At 44.6% G+C, this 15,239-nt stretch overlaps 1 protein-coding gene across 1 annotated transcript; it reads right to left on the bottom strand.

The window, feature by feature from the left end:
- Positions 1 to 325: 325 nt before the first annotated feature.
- Positions 326 to 15,234, bottom strand: VLDLR (very low density lipoprotein receptor; the record flags this gene model as incomplete). Its single annotated transcript, XM_014964836.1, has 19 exons — positions 326 to 971; positions 1,311 to 1,480; positions 1,592 to 1,669; positions 2,070 to 2,159; positions 3,084 to 3,230; positions 3,538 to 3,679; positions 3,797 to 3,936; positions 4,319 to 4,437; positions 4,594 to 4,818; positions 5,149 to 5,320; positions 5,695 to 5,820; positions 5,898 to 6,017; positions 6,477 to 6,599; positions 6,686 to 6,808; positions 6,915 to 7,286; positions 8,658 to 8,780; positions 9,698 to 9,820; positions 10,781 to 10,900; positions 15,207 to 15,234. Coding segments are annotated over 19 exons (2,577 nt in total), but the record flags the coding sequence as incomplete, so codon positions are not given.
- Between the last annotated feature and the right edge of the window lie 5 nt (positions 15,235 to 15,239).

Below are 15,239 nucleotides of genomic sequence, written 5' to 3'. Positions count from 1 at the left end.
ACCTGTCTCCACATAGCATCTCTGTCAATGCTACCTCCTAAGAACTTGCAATAGCAGTTAAGTAATTTTTAGCCACTGTCACTGCTAACTTGGAGTCCAGCTGGACTCCTATGAAAGGAGACCCATTCAGACCAATGCCCTGCAGAGTATTAGTCTCAAATACAAGCCTTTGTCACCTGGCAGATCAGTACTGTCTTAGCAGCCTGGGGATACTGCTGAAATAACTTCAGAAAAAAAAGCTGGCAGAAGGGTATCCCACTAATGCTTACAATTTCGGAGATACTGTATTTTACTTCAGTGCTAGCATAATAACAGAGACCAATACTTTAATTGCTTAATTTTTATTATTTATCCCCCTCTGAATTAAGGTTTACAGTAGTTTCTTAAAGAGCATTCATATCTGTATGCCTCTAAGAGGTAACAGAAGATTGTTTCAATCATACATACAAAATTACTTATGTCTACAAATTTTTGGCAATCATAATAACCCGTTTTTTCCTATTGCCATTGCCCCAATCATTGAAAAAGACAGTGTACAATAATTTACATTTGAAGTATTTCAAAGTGCTTGACAGTGATTTTCCAAGAATAATATTTACAAGTGTCCTATACACATATGTACAGCTGTTACAAGTTGTGGCTGGAATATGGCTTTCTATGGAAAGTGCTTTATATTTGGTCAGTGGTGTTACTGACTGACCAATCCAAGGGTTACTGATAAAATGGTAACCACTAAAAGCTGAATTGTTGTGGACAGGTATTTACAGAGTTTGTTGTTAATCTGTATAAAATAGCTATTTACATAAGTGTTCCATACATACAGAAAGTATCTTCTTTCTTCCAAGAATGGAGGAAGTCCTTCAGCCACAAACCTGGTTACTATCCCCAAAGAGTGTAAAACACAAGTAAACTGGAAGTGATTGCCGACCCAATGCTCACGCCATATCATCATCGGTGCTTACAACAGATATCTGCACAAAAATAAGTACAAGTAAGCTCCAATTGTTCTATTAAAGATACAAAACAATGCATATCATCACTACACAGCAGTTTGAAACAGAAGCTAGTTCTGCAGGCTAGTGACCACATGGATCACTCCGTCCGAGGTGTAGGACAGTAGTTGCCTACAACAACTTTAACCTTGATTAAAAGCATAAGTTCCCAGCTGATTCAGCCCAGTGGTTTGGCTGCAGCCAGCAGCTCTCAACAGTAGAGACCTCTCCTAAACTCAAGTCAGATATCATCTGGCAGTCTTATGTCTGCTCTGAGGACTAACCTACAGCCTCAGAAATGTCAATACGTTTACTTACTGCAGGATAGGTGTGTCCTACTGAACAGCCGTGTCTTCCAATATCAATTGTGAGGTCCTCTTCTGTAGTTTTCAGGTAGACAGGATTATCAAAATTCATGCTCTTCATGTTCTTGTGCTGCCAGTTACGCCACATGAAGTAGCCAGCCACTGCAGCCGCCACCAGCAATACTTTAGGGAGAGAAGCAGATTGCAAGTATGGAGCAGGATCAAGTCAAGCTCCTGACTGAGTGGCTTGTACCACCACAAGGGGTCACAAAGGCTAATGAATGCTGTACTCACAGATAGGAATAACAGTCCAAACTGCTGATGTTCCTCTAGCTACAGATGCTTCAGATGTTGTATCATTGATGTTAAGTTCTGCGTGAGAATTTGAAGTAGTGAGTTTGCTTACTGATAAGCTGGCAGACCTCATCAGATGCAAGTAATTCCCAAGCCCAGAAGCTGTTATCATATATTAGCTTCTCTGTAACACACTGCAAGAACAGCCTAACAGGCTTCATCCTATATTAGTAGAAAGCTACTTTGGTTGATTGCCTTCCTTAAGCACTCCTGGGATTTCATGAAACCTATAGGTTCCACACTGTCATAAGTGAACCAACTCTGTTTATCACATGCTCCAGCTGTTGTACTTGTACTACACATGACCTGGCCTGTGTTCTCTACTTGCATGCAAAGGAGAAAACTTCAAGTAGACTAGTGGATCAGTTTGCATTTAATTTCTCTTATGTTTAGCAGTCTGAGTTATCAGGACCAGTACCTCCAGGAACTAGTCCAAGAGTTGGAGATTTTTCTGTTGTGCTGGTATCTTTAGCCTCAGTGTAAGCCACAGTTGTTCCAGTACCTGAAACTAATTATAGATCAAGAACCCAGTTAATCCTGAAGTTCTGCAATGGCTTAGCTGTGAGAGCCATGGTAGTGAATGTTTAGCAGATGGCAGAATGATCATGCAGCTTGTTAGCTTTACTGGAAACACTGACATTAGTTACTTCACTAGCACAGCCTCCACTGAGAGTTTTTGACGAAAAATACTTCCAAGAACAAGGCTAGACAGTTAATCACGCATGAATTACAGGTATCTAGAGTCACAACAACAGTAAGCCACCTCATCCCTCATATCAGGTTTTCCAAGGGAGATTTTAGTTCCACAAGTTTACTGATTAGATACAGTCTTTGATACCTACAGCAACCCTTTAGAGTAGCTGACTAAGGACAGTGTCCTTGCATTCAGTGCTCTGTGAGAGTCAGAATCAACACACAATATAGTAAGTAGCACCTCAACATTTCCAGTTCTACTCCACTGGACAAACAAGTGTGCCATATAGTCAGTCCTCAGGGTAGTAGCAGCAGCATGTTTGTTTGGACCACGAAAGGAGGTCTAAACAAACTTCCTTGGCCAGCAAGATTAACCTATCAGCTTTTCAACACTGCATGTTTATACACTGTACAGCCATGTCAGTTTATATCCCTTGTTTTATGAGAAAGGGGCTCAGTATATTTTGTGCATGTATCTGATGTCTGCAGAAAGCCATGGAGGTACAGAGTCTTGTTACAAATGATGATGATGCAGAAACCAAGCACAGACTTTGAATAGCACCTGCAGACTTTAAGGGCCAGCTTAATGCATGCTAGAAGACCACCCCCTCCAAGATTAATTACATCAGATTAACTCATGCAAAGCTCTCATCCTACATTGCCGTATTTTCCTCCAACAGGCTCAGTACCCCTACTCCTTCCCCATCCACCCTGGAAGAGATTTCAGTTGTTACCATACCTGCACATCTCAGACCATCCTCCTTCAAGAAGTACCCAACAGGACACGCACAAGTGTACTTTGGGGAATGTTCATTTATCTGAGGAGCAGGCAGGCACAGGTAGCTACAGCCTCCATTTGCCATGTTCTCTTCACACCAGTTCCTGCCTGTTGGTACAGCAATTGACAGGAGTGAGCCTTCATATTCCAGGTGTATAGCAAAATTATTTGTACCGTTGCTTTAGAGTTATTTGTCTCTGCAAGTTATATATTTGTACCTGCTCTGCCTAAGAAAGACCAACTGCAAGCAGGCCTTCTCTCAACCCCAGTGGGGGTATCTATGTTAAAAGGCACCAAGCACTCTAAGTAGAAGTGAAGTAGACAGCTATAGAGGGGTGGGATACCATTTCCCACCTTGCCATCACCCGCACAGCTTCTTACTCATTGACATAATTACAAACTGCATTATAGTTACCTGAAGGCTGAACAAGTTCATGATACACAATGATGTCCTGTGCATCATTGAGGTTGTTCACTAGGGTAACCAATTCAGTTCCAGTGAATTTGTTGGCACCATAGACTGCCTCATTCTCTCCATCAATCCAGTACACACGGTCCTAGAAGACAGAGCCATTGCATCCTATTATCTCTCTGTTGCTATCAGCACCATAACTGCTAGCTTCATACAACCAAGAAGAGGATCTTTGACAATTTCTACAGGAAGTCATTCTTACCTCAAATACTGTTAGAGCAAGAGGATGAGGAAGGAACATATGAGACTTCAGCACAATTCTACGGTCCTGGCCATTCAAGTCCACACTTGACACCATATGTAGTTTAGAATCAAGCCAGTACAGACGGCTTTTTACAAGATCTAGGAGGGGAAAAAAAACCCCAGACATTTACTGTCTACATGGAGAAAACTTCCAAAGCCTCCTGCAAAAAGCTGAAACACCCACAGGTTCAATAATAGTTGCAGTGTTGCCCTAGTTTCTTACCATACCAGGATGCAGAAGGCTGCTGCAGTGCTGCCTAAGTGGCCTGTGCCTCAACTATAATATAGAGCAGTGCAAGAAAAATTACTATTTCAGTATCTGAGAGGTGCTATCTGTGCCTGTTGCAGTGTCTCCAGGCATGCAGGAAATTCCCATTCTCAGAAGCTGAAAATAGTTCTTTGAAGGATGACCTTGGCTTTTGTAGCAAACAAATTGCTAAAGCTCCAGAATACCTCTGGCACAGAGACAAGTTCAACATACCTAGAGCAATTCCATTAGGCCACTGGATTTCTGTTGTCACAAGCTGCTGTCTGTCAAATCCATTCATTCCTGCTTTTTCAATTTTTGCTGGCTCACCCCAGTCTGACCAGTACATAAAGCTGTGAAGCAGAATTTATGTTGTATGATGCACTATAGTACTGTGTAGTATCACTCTTAGTTATGACCAATAACTAACAAAGGCTACCTAAGTCAGTTATCAGGACATGGAGTAGCTGGTAGGTCCGCTCTTTTAAGAGACAAGGACAAATACTCACCCAGAGATAGGATCTACAGCAATAGAGGCTGGCTCTCTCAGCTCAGAAAGAAACAAAACCTTTCTTTTTGTGCCATCTAGGCTAGCCACTGAAATGGTCTTTGCAGCCGAGTCAGACCAGTAGATGTTCTTATAAACCCAGTCAACAGCAATTCCTGCAGGGCTGTGTATGTTGTCCAGGATTCTGACGTGTGTTCCAACTTTATCACGGGTATCAATAGAGGCACTGGAAGACAAGAATTACTTGCTTTCAACCCCTTCCTCTGATACTACCACTTGGCATGCCTCAGCAAATACTGCACACAGAACTCAGGCAGACAATGTAGAAGATGCTCTTGTGACTTTCCACAGAATGCCTTTTGTACAACTGTAGCAGCAGTTTGTAGGATGTGCAATAGGCAAACATACTGCTAGTTGGGGAACTTGCATCTACTTTGCTTTGTCTTTAGGACATCATGAATCTGATTTTCATCACCAGAGCCTAGAAAAGTCTCTTGGGTAAAATCTGAGCTAGTTTAGGAGAGCACACCAGGGTTCAGAAGCAGAGTCCATTTACCTGAAGATTGATTTTTGACTGAAGTCAGCCCAGTAAAGCTTTTGCTCAGCAATATCAGCATCTAGAGCTACAGTGTTTCTTAGCTGCTCTACTAGCTGAATGTATTCTTTCCTCTCAAGGCCAATCTTCCTGATGTCCCGGCGGTTGGTGAAAATTAGACATGGTTCTTTCCCTGTGGAAAGAATGTAAGTGTTATCTGTACCTCTGGACATGCAGTCACATACTGTTCTTTTACGGCAAGTTTTAAGAGTCATCATATTCAACATTTGCCATTCCACACTTGGCTAGTGGACGCTGACAGAGATCTTGGCTATACCATACCTTATCTTTTTCTCCCTCCACAACTTGATGGGGAGGGTCCTCCTGCCCAGGGAGCAGACAAGCAGTTTACATCAGGCAGCTTTAAATACTGTACCATGGCATCATTCAAAGTGTTAGGAGTTTTCACATAGCACAACTAGTGTCAAAACCACAACAGCATAAACAGTATATCACTTGCTACTTCATTTTAAAGTGGGGATATAGAAGTCTTATACCAATACTCACCAACTGCCTTGCACACCCCAGTAGCAAGATCCATCTGATAGCCACGGCTACATTCACATTTGTAGCCCCCTTTCAGGTTGATACAGATTTGACTACAGATACCAGGGTTCTGGCATTCATCAATATCTGTAAAGACAACAATTTAATTTGTTCTCATCTCCAACACCATCAGTAGGGTCCGTGTTAACCTACTGGATACTTACCTCCACAGGTTCTTTTGTCAAGGAGCTCAAATCCAGCTGGACAGTCACATTCATAGCCAATAACAAGATCTCTGCAGATATGAGAGCATCCACCATTGTTCACCAGACATTCATTTATGTCTACAAGAGAAGATTTAGCCACTTCTGAGACAGCACACATAGTAAGTCTTAAAGTCATAGTCACAGAGTGCTTTTCCAGATAGCCATTCATTTTCTAATGATGCCTGCCACATCTGATAAACCACTCTAGCACTTCAAGTCACATGCATGAGACTCTCCTCAAATTCATTTGCTCAGCTATCAGTGTGTTACTTGTGTTACAAGTTGGCAGGAACAAAGACTGAGACTCCTGGAAGTTTCAGAGTTTCAAATGCCTTCAAGCACCTTCTGCTCATGGAGAAGGCGTTCCAATAGCCAGTTTGGCTAGGATAAAATTAGCCTGTAGACTAAGTTGCTCTTGGTTGGTTGGTTGCCACCAAGGAAGTGCAGACAGGCTTTCCAGACTGACATCTTACAGCTCAGAGGTTATATCCAAGTATGTCTAGTGGTCAGCACTGTGCAATGAGTTTGTGCACTTACTACACTCCTTGAGGGGCTCATCGCTCCAGTCCTTGCAGTCTCTCTGCTGATTACACACTTTATTGATATCTATGCATTCTCCACTTCTGCACTTGAATTTGCCAGGTCCAGAGCACTGAATAACTGAGATAACAATGATTGTTAGAAACAATGGCCAGCTTCAACAGATATTATGCAAAGACTTTATTCTTACTTAGTCCCACACTTACCATTGTTACAACTTGCTTCATCAGTGCCATCCAGACAGTCTCTCACACCATCGCACTGCCTACTCCCATGGATGCAGTTTCCATCTTCACATCTGAACTGGTCTGGTCTGCAGGTCCGGGAAGCTGAGGACACAGCCATTACAGACTTAAAACTCCTGAGGTCTGCTGAAGGAAAGAAAATAAAATCGGAGCAACCAGCACCTCCTAGAGGAGGACCAAGTTAACTTACGGCAGTTGATTTCATCACTTCCATCCTTGCAGTCAGGATCTCCATCACACCACCACTTTTTGTGGATACATTCACCTGAGCCGCATTGCGCCTCACTGGCAGAGCACTTCACTGGAGGTGCAGGTTGGCGGCCACATTGCTCTAGAGATTCATCTGAGTGGTCAGAGCAGTCAGCATCATCATCACACACCCAGCTGATGGGGATGCAAGTGGAGCTCTTGCACTGGAACTCATGAACTCCACAGGTAGGAGGTGCACATTCCAGCTCGTCACTGCCATCGCTGCAGTCATCTTGACCATTGCAGACAAAGCTCTTGGAAATACATTGCCCACTGCTGCATGTGAACTCTGCTGGACTACAAGTCACATTGCCTGGAGTAATAATAGGAGTAAAGAGATTAGCAGATTATCACAAGGTGGCAGACTTTGCTATGAAGGTGTTTTGCTTTGCATGTTCTTCAGCTGTTAGTTTACAGAGAATCAGCATCCTGTGTAAGGCTCTAGGAGAACCTAACTGACCACCTACAGAGCACCTGGGCCCCACACAGACTGTCCTCGTAGCCTTTGGATGTTATGAGTGAGAGGTAGCAGTTTTGAGCTACTGAGTGAACATAACCTCCTTCTGAAGCAGCTAGGCTGTTCTGCTTCAGAGTGAGAGCCTTTCAGAAAACAGGCTCAAACCCTGCGAGCCAGAGACAGAAGATAAGAGAACTGCTAACTCAAGAGTACAGAATAAGATCAAGGTAGCCAGATGGTCAGCATGCACTATAGTTTGAAATTGAAGTGTTTTGTGCTGCTCTCCAGGACAGCAGTGGTCCATTTGCCCGGACCACTGGGGATAACAGATCAAGATCTTGCACCAGTTGATCCTGTGGCATTAAACATATCCACACAACTTACGCCAGTACAAATCATGCTGGTTTAACAGCAATGTAGCTAGCAGCTTAGTATGCCTAGGCTGATAGTTTTATCAGCTTCATTAGAAATGCTGTCTGTAGATTTACTTGTCAGATTAAGGCACTTGCTTGCTGAGTAGAGCAGGAACTCTACAGACACATGGCAGAAGTCTGCAGATCTGTGTCTTGTTAGTCCATCCAGGTATGGTGGTTCTGACAGAAGCCAGCTCTGTGGCTTTGGTACAGCAAATTTGTCTCAGGATGTCTCAGCCAACATGAATGTATGCAAGTTCATTAGAACAAGCCAGGAATACTGCACTCTAATGCTGGCAGCAGCAGCTTCAACTGAGTGCAGACCCAAAGTTGCCCCCCAACACCTGAAACCTAGCTTCTCTGTCTTCACTTTCAGACAAGTGCACACAATACTCCAGGATAGGGCTTTAAAGCAGACCAGCTGTGCCCTTGGCTACAAGTTACCACTACATTTTTAGCAGATTATTTGTTAATGTAAGCAGCAACCAGCATTAGCTGGTGACAAACTCTGCAGAGAACAAGTTCCGATGGTTTGCTCAACGTGTGACTAAGCCTACAGCTATTGCCAAAATTAGCCAGAGACCAAAGGACAGATGTTGAATAGCTTATATTGCTGTAGTTCTTAACTTAGAAAGATAGAGGAGTATTAGAACAAGTCCGCTTTGTTAAGCGGGCTGCAATACAAGATGAATGTAGGTTTAAGGATACATTGATACTACGAGAAATTTATCTTCCCAGGTATACTGCCCAGCTAGCTCCTTTCCAGACAAGTCAATTTCAAATAGAGTTATGCAGCTACCATTTCTTCCCTTACCACAATTCTCTTCATCTTTTCCACTGTCACAGTCTTTTTCACCATCACATTTCCAGGACACTGGGATACACTGGGTTGACTGAGGACCACAGCTGATTTCATTTACTCGGCATGTTCTCATATCTATTGAAAAAAGTGTAAGTTGAATTTAAGAGTTCTGAAATTTAAGAGCTACTGATCTTGGGTTTTAGGAGATGTCTTGAAAGTTGAGACTGGAAGGCTTCAGCTCCGGACAGAGTTGCAGTTAGTTAGATGCCAGCATCCATCTAAATTGATGGCTCCATCACAGAAGAGGTTACACTACTTTGTAGTTTTCAGTAAAAAAAGATGCTGCCAGCTCCTCATAGATTACTAGTCTAACAGTATCTTTGTAGTGGTAGTTCTGTGATTGCACACCAGTTACATAGCAGAAGCTTGAGCTGTAACACCTAGTAGTAGGCAGGAGTAATGACAAAGTGCAGTAGGGCTTGGGGCTGAAGTATTCCTCAATGTGGATCCTACTGGTGCAGGAAAATGAAGCTTGACAGATCTATATGCCTTGATTAGTTACCACACTTAAGACGGGGGTTGCTAACTGTGAGACCTCACAGTCAAGGCTCTGCAATTCTGCTTCCCACCCCACAACATATAGTCAGTCACTCAGTTCCTACACTAGCTCTGGTTATCTTGCAAACTAGTTGTCTTTGAGGATAGTGATTGCTTGGTGAACAAGCCATAGTAGTAGTCAGGCCTGCTGTGTTAGATGCAGATCTGAGTGGGGACTCTGCACTTGCTGCTTCTGACTGTCAGCAAGATCTTGTACTTGTTACATGTCATCAGGTACAAGTGCAGAGTCCCCACGCAGTTCTGCATCTTTTTAAGTAGTAACAAGCCTCGTCAAGAACCCGATGTAGCCAAAGCCAAGCTCACACTTAGGAAGGTGCTCTCCAAGACAACAAGTTCATCGTTACTTTAGGAGGAGAGCTGGGCTGCAAGCAGGCAAGAAGTCAAAAGGCTGCTCCCCGCAGGCCTGCCTGCACTGACAAGCCAGGCTCACTTACGGCACAGTTCAGCACTCTCGTCAGACCCATCCTCGCAGTCTGGATCCCCATCACACTGCCATCTGTTAGGCACACATTGACCACTGATGCACACAAAATCAGATTCAGCACATGTCTTCTTCACTGCAAGGGAGAAGGACAGCCACTTGTTTAGAGACCAGAGCTTAGCCGGTTTGTTTGCAGCTAGAGGTAAGCTGCCTTGCCCCGGGAAAGTAATGCACTATCCTTGGATGGCTGGTGTCATCTTCCACCAGTCTAATGGCAGTGCTGTTTAACACTTCCTAGAGAGTTAGCCTGCGCATAGAGAAACATTTATCTTCCTATAAGCAGGCACTGAAAGACTGTTATTGGTAAGAGAGACTATGCTGCTAGAATAGCTGGTGCTTTCAACACACATGAGTTAAAATAAGGTCTGCTGATATTAATATTCAGATTTTGAACTCTGAGTTTGTGATCAAGGCATTTGATTTATCTTAACAGAAGCACGGTACTACGTAATCCTAAGGTAACAGTTTAGGTTTGCTTGAGCAGACCGACAGTTCAACCACACACAGCATTGGATATTGAGTCCATTTTGGCTTGTCTCTAAGTATCTCTAGTCTACTTGGCCTCTGTGTCCGCTTAAAGCAAGAGCTGACAGCCAAAGCTAGACTTAGTGTTTATAGAAGACTCAGCAGAATCACTTTCACACATAAACCAGGGCATTTAACCATGGAATAGCCAACAGCAAAATGCTAATAGGAAACAGTTTCTACTATGTCTTCAAGCAACAACTAAGAACCAGCTTGCATTCTGTTCTGGACAGTCACCACCCTCACAAATACAGAGTTTTGGTGATAAGCTTTTCTCTCAGTCTCCAACTGTGGGAGACTTTCATAGCACTCAGGAAAATTCCACTGCCTCCGATGGATACAAGGCATCAAGATAGTCCCCGAGTTGTTCTAGGGAATTTGTCCTCTACTCTGCATTCTGACTGTTCAAAGCGCTGGATGGGATAAGCATCTCTCCAGCTACCCATAGTTAAGCCCCTGCTGCCAACTAGCAAGTACTGCTACAGAGGCATTGTTTATTTTGATTACTTACCACAAGCATTCTCATCACTGCCATCTGAACAATCTTCATCACCATCACATTTCCAGAGTAAAGGAATGCAGCGTCCATTACTACATGGGAATTGGGATTCCTCACATTTAGCTCTTGCACCTTCAACAAAAAAAAAAGGAACCTAAGCCCTGATATTGTTTAGCAATATTTTCTTGCTTTCTCCCACTGCTGGTCAAGAAACCACGCAGCTTAATAAACAGTATAACATCAGCATGAAACCAGATCTGAGCTCCAAGTCTTTGTAGTCACATTACTCAATCATGAAAATAGAGGTAGAAGCTTTCCTTCACAGTACAACTGTAGAGCTTAAGCACTATGATAGTCCACCTGCCAGACAAGAGTAAACCAGCATCAGTGCTCTTCTTACTGAGCTTTCCTTTTCAAGGCAGAGTCAAGTTTGCCAGACAGAGGGGTGCATGCACACAGTGAGTTCTACTTTCTAGCACCTAGCATTGCATTCTCAAAACTCTTCAAGTGTTAAGCAAACTGGGTTCAGTCTTGACTAATGTCAAGCTGCATTAGCATTTCAGGACTCTGATGCTAACACATTAAAACAGAATCCCCAAGACATCTGTAAAGATAGCTTAGAGATCTGTTCTGTAGTCAAATAACAAGTTTTTATGATTTTAGTTACTCCTCAAACAACAGCACAGAGACCTTCCTCAGTATACACAAAAGGAAGTGTGATTACTTATCAGGATCTTGCTTCCTAAAGCTAGATCAACTATGATGCTAAGAGAGCAAGACAAATTATCTCTTCCTTCTGGAATCAAGTCTGTTGTCTCCCAACTGTTAACAGTCCTGATTTGTTAGTATGCTTGAGTAAAGTACTGCTTTCTGCATGGTGCTTAGAGTGCATTTTCCAGAGTATCTTCAGCTCTAAAACTGTATGACCCCATCCCTCAAGGGAATCTACTTTGTCTTGTAGCTGTGTTAAAACTGTCACAAAAAGCAGCAGCCTGCTTCTTCAGCTGCTAAGCCAGAGCTGCTCCACGTAATGCAGGCAAGGTGTGTAAGCTCATGCATTAGTATTGGCTGCACATGTCCACAGCATGATGCAAGACTCCTGCTCCTCCTTGGTTTATTGCATCATTTAGTGGAGGTGCTTTGTCTTGGCATTCCAGGGCTCACAAAGGGCATCACATTTTAGTAGATCATTACTTGTTATTTTATATCCTCTGTGTATGACACACAAAATGCAAGACAGTTTACAAGTGGAAGGAAGCTATTCAGCCATTTCACATTATATTGGCCAGCCATCAGGCACTAGGCAGTGGCAAACGCTGTGCAGAGCATAAGCAAGGACAAAATGGGCAATTTTACCTGCTGAACATTTAATGTAAATTCATGCCAGAAGTAAAGGATTTTAAACAGCAGCTTATTGAGCTCTGCTAACGTTTTAGCAATCTTACTGTTTGAGTAAAACACTAACTCACTTGACAAATAGAGTAAGGCCATGACTTGTTTCATGGGAACCGTGTTCAAAGAGTGCCAAAAAAAAAAATGAACATCAGCTCCTGTGCTATATATTTCCACCCCTTCAGTGCATCCCTTTCCGTGCATGCTGGTGTAACTCCCATCCTTCCTAATAGTGTGGTTTTGTTAAGCTACTACTATTTGATCAAGAGCTATTAAACAAGTAGTTTGCCTTGTGCTAGAAGGCACACCACAGCCAGCTTAGAGAGGCTGCAGAAGCCACAGCTATCAGCTTGTTCTAAGCCTGACATCACCTTGTTGTCCAGTAACCTCTGACAGAAGTAGCCTTCTGCTCGCAAGCCCTGGTCACACACTATTCCAGTTATTACTGTCCTACCACCTACAACATGCGACAACTGACTCCTGCAAGTTTTGAGATATTCTCATGCAGACTTTCAGAGTGTGAACAGTCAACCTTTCCCAAAATAGCATACTAGAGATATTAAACTAAGCCTGCCACTCAGGAGATCCCAAAATAACTCTACAGTCCTTAGTTACTCTATTTCAAGCTAGAATAACCAGAAAAGGCTTGCTAAGACTGCCTAGTACATTGTGACTTACAAACCTAACATCACTTTGACCAAACGCTACAGGGAAGCTACACGCAAGGCTAAATGAAACAGTAACTGAGCTTGGAGGAACAGCTATAACTCTACAGTGAGAGCCCTTTACAAGCAGCCATTCCAAGCAGGCATCATTGCTTCTGCGGCTGATGCCAAGTGAAATGTCACAGCAACTACTTTTGTGAACCCACAAACAGGTGAAGAACTGACAGCACCTAACACCCACACAGGTGCACAAAGGTAAAGGTCATCATCTGTTGCTACTCCTGAAGACGTCTGTCAAACTCTAAAGGCCACCTGGAGTGAGCTCCAGTTAAGACGAAGGTTAGTTCCAGCCAGTAACTAATTGTGGTCCCCTGTCTTACGCCAAGCACAGCTCTGCAGTGCCAGGTAACCCTTTAGTCACAACACTACCAGTCCAATCCACAGCTACTTCAAGCAACAAAGTCAAACCTCAGCTGCAGCTTCAGCCACGAGACACTAACGGATTTTTAGACCAGCATCAATTAGTCATCAATTCAAAGCTTCTCTTCGCATGCTACTCACACACCAGAAGCATCTTCACACCTTTACCACTCCTTGGGACAAGGCTTGGGCAAAAAGTATCATAGAGAACCCACAACTTGACAGCCTGTGATTGCTAATACATATTATTTTACTGTTCCCCAGGCAACTACTTTCTAGAAGTTAGCTCATAAGCAGCAATATGTGCAGGCTGAAGGAGCACAGTTACAATGACTACCCAAGTTAAACTAGCTTCCTCCATACCTCTGCTGTCACTGTTTGTCTCGGCCCCTTAGGCAAGTTGTCAGATTATTTGTCTGGGCAGCCTCAAACATGTGACACTTGTGTGCTGTCATCTGACACCAAGTCCCAGAAAAGCTTGCAACAGTGATTGGGAAATCTTGGGAGAGCTCACAGAGGAACTAGCATAGACTCCCCCCTGCTCCTGGCAATTGCAACTCCTAGTAGAACAGAGCTAGTAGGGCCAGAAACTCAAATTGAAGGAGGAATCAGACTACCTCGGTGGCCCAGAGTCACCCTCCAAAGCATATCTTTTGTTATGATTTCTGACCACAGTGCACTAGCAGTTTCAGTGCCAGCCAGCTTGCTCCTCCATACTCAGCTATTTAATCATGTCTGTTGTAGACTAGACATGGTAGCAATCTACACGACTTGGAACTGGGGAGTGACAAGGCAGACATTTCCCCTCTTCCTCCTTGTATGAGGAGACTGGATGCAACAACCTCCTGGCTGGGCTCTTCCTGACAGACCTGGTATTCAAACTGCTGCACACAGCTAGGACTACAGAGTCAAACCACCTTTAAGCATACTTTGCCAATACAGCCAAGATCTGACACTTTAGGCCACTAGCCAGGAATCTAAAAGCCATACAACAATGCAGACATCGATTGCCCACTTCCCACCTAGAAGAGCAGCCCGGACCTCAGTTCCTGAAGGAAGAAAGGAGTCAGCCAACTGATTACTACCTCCACTCCAGAGGAAAATATTTTTAATTGACCATCCAATGGGCTTCATGTGCAGGTACCTCTGCCACGGGGGTGACAGTTTCCACGCTGGGAGGAAACCCTGGAGCTTGCCAGGGGCAGTGATACCAGCGAGAACCCAACCAGCCAGAAGGGACCCGGCGCTGGCAAGGCTCAACCTTGCCACCAGGTGGAGATCCCTTACGGTGGTAACCATTGGCCCTGAGCTAGAGCCATGCCAATGCCGCTGGATGCCACAAAGCCAAAGTTGCACAGTAGTTTGACAGCACCTTCAGCGCCGCAGCCCCCCCACGAGCCCCTCTTCCTTCCCCCACCGCATCGCCCCAGTCCCCCCCGGCCACGCAGACCCGCCCCGCAGCGCCATGCGTCGCCCAGGAAAAATAAAATAACAATAATAATAAATAAAATCAAAGCCTCCCGCCGCACCCGCGCCGCTGCCGGGAGAGGTGGTCCCCGGAGCGGGCAGGGGCTCAGGCCCACCCTCGGTGGCGCTTCGGGCCGCCCGGGGCCCGGCGGGGAAGGCGGCGCCTCCCGCAACGAGAGGGGGCGGTGGGGCAGACCCCCGGCGGTGGGGCTCTCCCGTCCCCTCGGAGGGAGCCCGTGTCCCGCCCCGGCAGCCCCTCCGCGGAGCCCCGCTCCCCGCGGCGCAGAGGGAGCCCGTGAGACCGGAAAAAAAAACCCACCAAAAAACAAACCACCCCCACCCTAAAAAAAAAAAAAAAAAAAAAAAAAAAAAAAAAAAAAAAAAAAAAAAGGAAAAAATATAAAAAATAAAAGAAAAGGAGAAGAAATTATTGTGGGGGACGGCAGCGCGCCCCAGCCCCCGCCTCCCCTCGCCCCCCCGGGCCCCGCACTCACCGTCGGCGGCGGCGCACAGGCAGCTGAGGGAGA

Source organism: Calidris pugnax, unplaced genomic scaffold, assembly GCF_001431845.1.
Source record: "Calidris pugnax isolate Ruff unplaced genomic scaffold, ASM143184v1 scaffold273, whole genome shotgun sequence".
Classification (NCBI taxonomy): domain Eukaryota; kingdom Metazoa; phylum Chordata; class Aves; order Charadriiformes; family Scolopacidae; genus Calidris; species Calidris pugnax.
The sequence above is the reverse complement of the archived record's forward strand: the minus strand, read 5'-3'. Positions and strand labels throughout refer to the sequence as shown.